This window comes from Coccinella septempunctata, chromosome 3 (assembly GCF_907165205.1).
Source record: "Coccinella septempunctata chromosome 3, icCocSept1.1, whole genome shotgun sequence".
NCBI lineage: Eukaryota > Metazoa > Arthropoda > Insecta > Coleoptera > Coccinellidae > Coccinella > Coccinella septempunctata.
This window is the reverse complement of record NC_058191.1, coordinates 10,676,632-10,687,514: the sequence shown is the minus strand read 5'-3', so window position 1 is coordinate 10,687,514 and position 10,883 is coordinate 10,676,632. Positions and strand designations below refer to the sequence as shown.

The following is a 10,883-nucleotide window of genomic DNA, read 5'->3' as shown; positions in this document are numbered from 1 at the left end:
GAATTGTGGAATAAAATCGAGCGATGATATTGGTGATCCACTGTTCCTATACACAAAATCCTATTATTTCACAGATTCCTTCTTGAATTAAACCTAGCTAATAATGTTGAGGTAGCTTATACTGAGTTTGTGAAGTTTCTATTTAAAGTATTTCAATTCCATGTTATGATATAGAGGTATTCCTCATACTGAAATCTCAAGAGACATAAATATGATTCGGCTCATGGAACAAGTTCTACATATCAGAAAAAGCATTCATTTGGAAGTATGAAAATTATAAATTTGTATTTCTAAATCGTCAATTGAATTTAGCAGAAAACTTTCGCAAAGAAAAATCGTTTAACATAACTCCTGCCAGTTGAAAGCACTGGTATAAATACCTTTTCCAATATTTTTTCGGAATCAATATTTCTATTCAGAAATCCAGACAATAATCCCAATATAACTTCTCCAAATAATAATTATAATTGTTAGACAACGTGAGATACGGGAAAACATAAGAAACAAAACTTGTTTTGACTTTGCAGTACTGACAAAGTAGTTTCGTAATTCCGTCGGCAGAGAGCGTCTAGATTTTTGGATTCGCCAATACCGTATATCGTTAAAACATGTTAACAAAAAATACATGAAGTAGAGTAAATTCTTTTCAGGTTCATTAGATTGAATTTTGATCTATGTTTTTATTGGCCTAACAGTATATCTGTTGAAACACTCTGATATAAATATTCCACTTCTAATACCGTCTTCTATTTAGTAACGTGGTAATAAATATATCTTTAATAATTTCTAAATTAAAAATTGTCATTTGCAGCATACAATCCCATGTATATTCGGGTAGAGTGTTGAATGAATTGGAACTAGCTCATACAACTGTCGTGGAATTGTTCGAACACATTAGTTTCGAATTATAACATCATATTCATAATCTTAAAGATTGAAAATTGATAAATGTGAACCATATAAGGATAATACTAAAAATATTGAAAATATTCCAAAAAGCGTGACTTCTCGTTTTCAACAATTTTCCATAAGAAACCTACCCAAGGTATAGCATTATATTGAAATTGTCATCAAATCAGAAATCTAATGATGCTAAGATATAGGGTGTGCCATTCGGAATAGAGTGTATAAGTAGGCTGTTTCTGGTATTCGGTTTTGCAGAGAAAATATTTTAGGGAGAAAAAGTTCATAGTCGAAAATTCCCACATGTAAATTTCCAGCACAAAATTGTGATTAGTTTTCCATAAACGTCGTCGTAGTGAATCAGCTTGTATAATCTTCGAAAACAGATATGTAAAATTTTCATGAGACATTTTTCGTTCGATACTCCCCTGTATATTTTGAAATACTAGACCGTTCTGGTAATTTTTGTTTTTGTCAAATTTTTCCTCCTAGACGCCCGGGCCGATTTTGCCAAAAACATTTTTTATGGGAGGCACCAGGCGCATTTTTGTATCGAGCTTCCAGTATATCGCATTCGGCTCACATCGTATTTAATTTGCTTACGACTTAGATCGAGTGACCGATATCCCGAGGGATAGTAGGGCTACCCTAGTCGAGGAGTAAATATTTGTAGGTACATACTACAGATGATCGATTTCCTTTGTATGATAATCTTGTTGATACGAAAACTGTCGGGACTATCGACAGTGCCTTATCCAAAGATATTACACATATGTGTAATATGATATTACACATATGTGTAATATCTTAGTCTTTATCGAATCCGACATCGATTGATCATGGTACCATTGCTTGGTGAATGACTACCCTGTTTGTGATTATTCCGTGATATAAAGATATTGACTCCATACTATGATACATATCAATGATGGCAAAGGGGAAAAGAAAAAAAATCAGCAATTTTCAAATTGTTTTTTTATAACAATATCAGCCTTTTTGCCATATAGATTCAATAAAACTTGTATAGAAACATATAGTCCATTCAAGAATGACTGACATCCCAGTAGGCCTAGAAAGTCGAGACAGTTTATAATCTGGTTACAAAAGATCTTTAATGATTTCTGCAGTTTCAATATCATTTTATATTATAAGTGTTCTGTGGTTTCAATCACAGAAATGGAATATACTAATATAACCTAGAAAAATATTTGAAGACTGCAAAGATATTACACACTGTAATATCTTTGGAAGACTGAAGAGAAGTATTCGAATTCAGATCATATTGATGAGCATTAAAAATTGATACAATTATATTTCCAATTTGTTCGACTAAATCAAGGACATAAACAGCAGTACAAAATTCAAATTATCTTCAGTTAGTGCATAGATTCATATATAACAAATATATAGTGTTCTGTGGATACATCACTGTTTATTCTTAATACCAACCTGAATTCTGCAACACAAAATCTTGATTTAAGGCTATTACCAACTTAAATTCGATTTTCCATAGCCACCTGAGATGTCAATCATTCTTGAATGAATCATATGTAAAATCAACAAATGAAAAATTAGTGAGTTTGTTCTTAGGATGCAATATAAAATAATCTAGTTTCATATAAACATCAATAAATTCTACTATATCTTTACTGATACTTTATACTCTTTAAAGAATTAAATTCCAATAAAGAATTGGGAATCAAAGTATCTATTTGTTTTGTACACTTTCGATTGGAAGTCATTTCCATCAGGTGATAATTGGTGGATTTAGTGAATAAATCATGATAACCCTGCACAGCCTTGTTATAATCTTTCAGCATAAGCGCCATCTGGTGATCCTTCAGAATTATCAGGTATGTTACAAGTCTCGATATTTTCTTAAGTTTATCCACATCCACAGGCCTCACTTCCCACGAGTCATTCAAAATTTCCATACAAGATGTCATGAAAGATGAGGAAAAATTGAAATATTTCGTTAGGCACTGACCAATAGTGGGCAATTCTTCTTCGCATTTTCCAGTTGAGTTTTTCACAAGGAGAAGGTGGGAAATCTGTAAAATGAGAAATTGATTTATCTGATATATCATGTGAAAACAAAGTATGTAATGCAACTAAGGTAAGTGCGGGTAATGAGGCCTAGCTAAGGATGATTTGGAATGAATCAGAAACTATGTATTCCAATCACCAAATTTCATTTTTAATTGAACTCAAATAAAAACAAAAAATGGCAACATATGTTGTAAAGAAAAACAAAGATGATCATTTTAAAAAACCTTGTCAGTAGGTCTTATTATACTATAGTAAGATAATAAGGCCTATAAGACTTTTACATACATAAATAATCAAAATGCCTTATCTAAGCTTATCAAAGAAACACAACTCTCAGCCCTATAGAACTTGAATGCTAATAGAATCTAGTTAGTATTTACAAAATCTGACCACCTAGCAGTCAACACAATCTAACTCAAACCCCCCTCTGTGATTCCCAAAGATGATGGCATGTATTTTCATGCTCCAAACACAGGCGCAATTTTTTTTTCATCATATCTAGATTTAATTTAACTATTATATTAAGGAGATCTATACAATACCTGAACATCGAAAACATGGTTCACAGGTATCTTATAAGCATGCAGCATACAATCTATGAAGGGTCCCCCGTTGAAAACAACTTTTTGGATATAATGAGACTGTAATATGTCGGCTAACTCTTTTGGAAACTGTTTGCTTCGGAAATTGTGAAAATCAAATATATAAATTTGTTTCCATGTACTCAAAGCTAACATTTTAATTCTTCCATTGCGTCCTCTTTCGCAGTTACTGGCAATTACTCCAAGAGATTCATAATTTGCCAATTTTTCTACACTATCAAAGTATGTCTTATCATCGGTTTTTATAACAATATAATCATCTGTCATCTTTATCAGTCTTTCATACTCTTCTCTTGGTATCAGAATTTTATTATCAGAATTATCAACTGGAGTTTCAACTGTATCTGGTTTTTTTTTGCCTATTCGCAAAACAGAGCTGATTTCACCTTTGTAAAAAGTCCATTTGGAATCAAACTTATTGCCTGACTCATAGTGCAAAAAATTTTCTATTTCGATTCTGGTGTCAGAGCCTTTCACGTAATCTCCTTCGAAATTTTCTCCACTATTCAACACTATCAAAATCCTTTCACCTTGTTCGAATTTTTTTTCCATTGTGAACTTCGTATGCACTTAAGTTTGAACCGGATAAAATAAAACAAGCTTTGCAATCGTTAATATTTCAACATAGTAGAAACAACGATTCCATTGCATGTGAAATTTACTTTACTCAAATTGATAAACAAATAAAATTTGTTAGGTTATGTGCCCGTCATAGACACAAACCAAAGGGTTATCTCTTTATCACAGAACTAAAAATACTCTTCATCTTTAATATATGAATATACCTATATTATTCAAAACCGTTGTTTTCAAACAAAAAAAGACGGCTCACTACGAGAAGATATGCTATTTGGAAAGATTATAGAGTTAACTCTATAATCTTTGCTTCTTGGTTCACCGCAGTTTGATCAGAACTAGTTTAAGTAGGAGATAAACTATGTTATCTGTGGTCACATATTGGATATCTGACATTTCTGATTTAACGTTTTTTCTGTGCTGTAACCTTAAAATTTGATAAATATAAATTTAATCCAGAATGAACAATATTACCAGAAAGCTCTTAATTGCTTCTAATACATATTTTAAATATTTTTCTACAGAAAGCAATGCCAAAATAAAAGATCTAGTCACTAAATCCAAAGTAGTGTTGTTCATGAAAGGAGTACCTGAACAACCAAGATGTGGTTTTAGTAATGCTGTAGTACAAATTTTGAGAATGCACGGTGTAAAGTATGAAGCTCACGATGTTTTACAAGATGATTCATTGAGACAAGGTAATCATTATTAGTGGAAAGTAAATAAATGATACATATCCTATCATTACAGGCATAAAAGAATTTTCTAATTGGCCCACTATTCCTCAACTTTATATAAATGGGGAGTTCATTGGAGGTTGTGACATCCTTTTAAATATGCATCAAAGTGGCGAACTGATTGAAACTCTTGAAAAGGTGGGCATTGATAGTGTCCTGAAGCAACCAAGTGAAGAGAAGAAATGAGTTTAATTTAGTATGAATAGGAGTTTAATGTAATAAATTTATTTGCTGTTGAAGGATTAGTTGCTCAAAGAATTTTTGTTGCCCAGAACAACTTGAAATTGAAGTTTTGTTTCCTCACAAATGTTACAAACCCAAAGAGGGGTTTTTAGTTCTAAAGACTTGCAACTCTTTTAATTTCAAAAATCAACCTGACCTCACATAGCTATTAACACGTTAACTGTGCCGTGCATCACATATGATGTATAAAGATTTTCGCCAGGAGTCCATGAGTCGTATGAGTTTCATTTAACGTTCAAAATAAATATGGTTAATTTTCATGAACGCTTCAATGTCGTCGGTTTTTATGGGTTGAACGTCTTGAAGAATTATGTATTGATAACCTCAATCATAATGAATAATACGTGATTCAAGAAACGTCAGCATCCAGTCTTCTATTGGACTTGAGAAATTTTGAACATGAACTCTTCCAAATGGATGGAGAATTAATTTTTTCATAGAATATATAATTTATCACTCAAAAGTAACCCTTATCTTTGGGTAAATGTGTTGGACGTGCGGGGTGAAGAAAAATTAGAATGGGGATAGTCAACATGTTAATATTGACATTACTTTCTTGATTTATATCATTAAGATTATCATTACTCTCTGAATCCCACACAACCATTTTTATTGTCACATGTAGGAGTCTTCTTTTTTAAAAGAAGGTTGAACTTGTCTGAATGTAGCATTCCACCAAAAATTACTCATACAAAACTCGTTAAAATAGATCCTTATATGACCCAGGTTGGTCATCAATAATATGGTCCCATTTAGAATATTGACCCATGTAGTTTTTGAATGCAAATGAAAACATTAGATCTCATTTTTTTCATTATCTTGGACAATTTTTTATGAATACTCAGTTCAGTGAATCCTATAGTAACTGGAAATGGAAATCGAAGAAATGAATGAGTCTGCCTTAAATTCGTTTGCGCAAACGGGCGTGAATCTTTTTCAATCTTGAGTAAACTATAAATTGATAGGATTCATTAAATTAATTATAATTTGAATCAAGAATGATCATTAGAATTGGATCATCGATATGGACTATCAGGCCAGTGCTCAATTTCCCGATAAAGCTATTTGTTATAACATAAATCTCAAACAGGGCCGGCCTTGGCAACAATGGCGCCCTGGGCAAGAATCATCTCCCCAATATATATTTGTCTGTGATCAGGCATTAAGAAATATGAAGCACTGTCTAAACATAAACATAGAGACATGGATTGAGCAATGCCAGCAAGAAATTGGCTATTTTATAGAAAGAGAGAAATGATCGTCGGGCCATTACCTGTCTCTTACACTCGCACTTTTTTTGTAAAACTTTTAAAGCCACAAACAGAAATATTCCACCTACTTTTGTTCATGAGATACAGGGCAAAAACGACAATGTTAACTTTTTGAGATATTATTTCTCAAGCCCTGTATGAGTTTTGTATTGGTCACTAAAATTGTATATACAATTTTTGAGGGTCCAACGATACCTGAAATATATTTCAAAAGAATATGGACATACCTTTGGCACAGCGACATCAGATATATTTCCAGCAAGATGGAGTGCCCGCTCATAGTTCAAGGCTAGTTCCAGAATATTCGAGTACTCATTTTGGTCACAGATTACTCTGTAATCTGTGATTTTGGTAGACGCTGGATTGGCACACACGGGCCAATCAGATGGTCCCCGAGGTCACCGGACTTAGGTATTTTAGACTGCTTTATATCGTCATACCTAAAAAATAAAATTTATGAAAATCGGCATAATAATATACATAGATGAACTCCGAGCCTCAACCGAAGAAGCAATCAGAAACTTACAAAGGCAACCCTTTCAATTTTAAATGCCTTAAGGCGAATTGAAACTGTATGTAGTTTATTCATAAGACAAAATGGACGGCAGTTTGAACAATTTTATTAGATTTATATGTTTTTTTGTTTTTGTAATTAATTTTCTAATTTGATTTGTGTAATAACAGTTTTTAATGTTGAATCTGTGCCGAGATATAATTTTTTGTTTTCAACATGCATATGTGAGAGAATTCATGGCCTAGTATAGAAAAAAAACATAAATATGGATTTTTCTGATTTTTGAAGCTAAAATTTATTAAAGTTTTGGTGGCGATACATCAATGTATTCAGAAAAAAAAATTCAGAAATTTGACGTTAAAATATGATGGGTATTCCATTTAAAAAATACCAAGTTTGTGCCAAATCTCAAAAACAGTGCTCCAAAAAAAAATTTGAATACGCACCTGACTTTTATGTAAAAATATCTATTACAAGCTGTTTTCATTGTTTTCTATCTTATACAGGGCCTGAGAAATAATGATACTCCAGTGAACATTTTCGTTTTCGCCCTGTATTTCCAGGAACAAAAGTAGTTGGAATACATCTGTTTGTGGCTTTAAAAGTTTTACAAAAAACCGATACAGGGTCGCGAAAACCGCATTTCTCTATCTTCAATAATAGCTGGGATACAGTGAAGTCTCAACCAAAATGGAACACAGTGTACAGTGCATCCCATTTTGGGTGAGACAGCCAGGTTACTGGGTTGTCTTGCGGTTTTCACATTCCTGTCCTCCTTTTTTGTGAAATTCAAGTTGACCTAATCAGATTTTGCATAACTCTTTTCATTTATGAAACACATTCACATAATGATGATTTTTGTTAGTGGGCCATGAATTTCTCAAGTTTCAATAAGAGGATTATTACTTTTGATTATTAAAAGTAATAGATCATGTATGATACAAACATCCTTGTTGTTATCATGGCTACTATGAATTTGAATGCATTGTTTTATGAAGTAGGCATTGGAGAGAAAAAACAAGTCTGATCTAGTTGTCATCGCTATGAATTATTATTGTGTTTCAGACACAATAGTCACGAAGAACTTCGTGCATCAACAGAAACAAAAAATCAACATTATGTGATGTTTTAGTGTTTTTTAGCATTTCTGAACATCCGACCTATATAGATTATACATCATTTTGGAGGGTAAAACATAACGAATTCAACGAAGTAATAAAATACATCGAAAAAAAAAAAATGCTTGTGTCGTATCTTCAAAAACCATACCCCGAAAAAAAAATTGAGTATGCCACTGGATTCTACGCAAAATTCTGAATCAGACGTAATTTTTAGCTCATCATTATTTTTAATAACTCCGGAGATAAAGGAGGGGGTCCGAAAAGTATCAATTTCCAAAATCGCCCTGTATCTCATAAACGCAAACAGTTATGCAAAATCTGATTAGGTCAACTTGAGTTTCACAAAAAAGTAGGACAGGAACGTGAAAACCGCAATGCTCTATCTAAAATAACAAGCGAGAAACCTGGATGTCTCACCCAAAATGGGATGCACTGTACATCTCTACACAGCGGAAATTTTGCGCTACCATGACACAATGGTCATAAAACGCAAACTGATTTGAACTTTGATTTCCCGCTCCGCTAAACGCAAACAAGGACGTTTCCTCCATCGATTTAAAAGGCCGTGCTCAGGACATTTCCATTCTTCAAGACGCCAAACGCTGCACTACAGCGTGCAATAAGGCCTTACGCTTAGGTTAGGTTTGTTCAACATCATTGTGCACTCGGGTCTCACGCTATGACCAGTTTCAAGCCTCTTTGGTTGTGCACGGAACTACGACCAGTCCTTTGGAAAGAGTCGCCATCGATATCGCAGGCCCATTCCAAGAAACCGAAGATGGAAATAATACATACTGGTGGCGATGGAGCATTTTACCAAATGTGTGGAGGCTTATGCCATTCCAAATCAAAAGGCTTCAACAGTTGGGGATGTGCTCATCAAAGAGACGTGTGCCACTAGAGCTACATTCCGATCGAGGGCGGAACTTCGAGTCCAGCCTGTTCCAGAATGTATGCAAATTGCTCGGAATCAAGAAGACTAGGATTACGGCCCTTCACTCACAGTCAAATGGCATGGTCGAAAAAATTAATCGAACTGTAGGAAAATATTTGACTAAAATGGTCTCTGATCATCAAAGAGACTGGGACAGGTACCCTAATCTATTCACCATGGCCTATAGGTCATGTAATAGTCAGTACAAGAATCGACAGGAGTGACGCCAGCCTGTATTATGTTCGGTCGAGAAATAAGGTTGCCTTGTGATCTGAAATTTGGAGGTGAGGACTACGTGAGCAGCTTGAAGAGCAGGTTACACTACATTCATGAGAAAGTCTGACAGAACATCGAAATAGCGAGTGACCGAATGAAGACTCGGATGACAGCAAAGCAGAGGAAGGTGGTTTCGATGTTAGAGAATTGGTCTGGCTATACAACCCCCAGAGGAAGAGAAGACTATCACCTAATAATAAGAAAGATCACGCCTTAACGGTGAGGCAATGAATACGATAATAAGGATAAATTCAGATGCATACCACCCGCTGATATGAATATCAACAAGTGAATTGAACTAGCCAATTTGCCATCGTCAAGGCTCCAAATAGAGTAAGCCCCATCGAAGAAAAGCAGATGCCGACTATGGTTTCGGTCTCATTTGACCTCATCAGAGCAACATAGCTTTTTTCCCCGATGGAGAAGGTTTGGAATTGATGGACCCTTATTCAATACTGGCAAGCGCTATTGAGTACTATCCAGTAACACAGCGACTACTGAGTACTATATAGTTACCCAGAGCGCCACTCAGTATGAAATGGTGGGCCTTTTCCGATATTGCTGGTTTTACTGGCCCGCAATCGAATAACAATAGAACTCGAACGACTGGGCCAATAGACATCGTCTCTGTAATACTGATAGTACTGTTCAGGAATATCGGAACAGACGGGGTGTCCGATTCAATCCCCTCCAGATATAAACCAAGACGAAGACAATAGCATATGTCCCATATTTTCCCTAATTCAGTACGCCGATTCGCTTTGCGAACAACAGACATGTGATGAATTGGGAAGTCTGGGAACACGTTCAGATCACGGCAGAAATGATGCCAGCTGTCATAATTTCATATCGAAACCATGGTCAGCTTCTGCTTTTCTTCGATGGGGCGTACTCCATTTGAGGCCTTGACGAGTGCAAATTGGCTAGTTCAATTCAGATCGTAACACTTGTTGAAATTCATATCAGCGGGTGGTATGCATCTGAATTTATCCTTATTATCACCTAAGTTACAGAAAGACTGGGAAGGACCATACAAGGTGATAAAAAGGATCAACGACGTAGTGTATCGTATTTAAAAACTATCCAGGGAAAGAAACGAGTGTTCCATATAAATCGTTTGGCGAAATACGTGGCGGTCTACGACGAACATGACGGAGCCCATCTGAGAAAGTGGAGCACGATGAGATGAGTTTCGACCAATTCATAGAAAACTATAGAGGAAGTAGAAAAGCAAGATTCGGAGTTACCATTGATCGAGCAGCAGTAAGATCTTTTCTCTGTGTCTGAAGATTATTCACTAGCTCATTGTGTCGCCGAAGACATGCGTATGTCCAGAGTAATAGCATTCATCTTCAGGAAGAAATTTGGCCGTGTACCTTAGCTCTTCAAACAACAGCCTCGTATGGGAAGAGTATTGGTATTATTTACCATGCTGCAACTCATACATGCTGTTGCAACGCGGTTAAGAATCACTGAACCAATAACCAATGCTCTCTCTACCCAGACATATCTTACCATGATTCAGCATAGGCAGGCATTCGGACTGTTCAGACGTATTAACTATTGTAATATGGATACGCGCCCATTCTCGATGCATTGTTTACTCAATATTGAGCGCTTATTCAGGCCCCTCACAAGGCGTCTTTTCGGGGGTGGC

General features: G+C 35.2%; 2 protein-coding genes across 2 annotated transcripts; one reads left to right on the top strand and one right to left on the bottom strand.

Annotated features, from left to right (window-relative positions):
• Positions 1-1,860: 1,860 nt before the first annotated feature.
• On the bottom strand, positions 1,861-4,287 carry LOC123309060 (piRNA biogenesis protein EXD1-like). Its single transcript, XM_044891905.1, has 2 exons — positions 3,495-4,287; positions 1,861-2,954 (listed from the first exon to the last, which is right to left on the bottom strand). Exons 1-2 carry the CDS (start codon positions 4,104-4,106, stop codon positions 2,550-2,552), a joined length of 1,017 nt encoding a protein of 338 aa, XP_044747840.1. The 5' UTR covers positions 4,107-4,287; the 3' UTR covers positions 1,861-2,549.
• A 234-nt stretch (positions 4,288-4,521) lies between these two features.
• LOC123309061 (glutaredoxin-related protein 5, mitochondrial) lies at positions 4,522-5,106 on the top strand. The gene is made up of 2 exons (XM_044891906.1): positions 4,522-4,828; positions 4,881-5,106. Exons 1-2 carry the CDS (start codon positions 4,591-4,593, stop codon positions 5,051-5,053), a joined length of 411 nt encoding a protein of 136 aa, XP_044747841.1. The 5' UTR covers positions 4,522-4,590; the 3' UTR covers positions 5,054-5,106.
• Positions 5,107-10,883: the final 5,777 nt, after the last annotated feature.

Coding starts and splice junctions, on each gene's coding strand:
- LOC123309060 (XM_044891905.1), bottom strand. CDS start 4,106: ATGGAAAAAAAATTCGAACAAGGTGAAAGGATTTTGATAGTGTTGAAT. Junction 2,955..3,494: donor ACCATGTTTTCGATGTTCAG/GTATTGTATAGA, acceptor CTCATTTTACAG/ATTTCCCACCTTCTCCTTGT.
- LOC123309061 (XM_044891906.1), top strand. CDS start 4,591: ATGAACAATATTACCAGAAAGCTCTTAATTGCTTCTAATACATATTTT. Junction 4,829..4,880: donor AGATGATTCATTGAGACAAG/GTAATCATTATT, acceptor CTATCATTACAG/GCATAAAAGAATTTTCTAAT.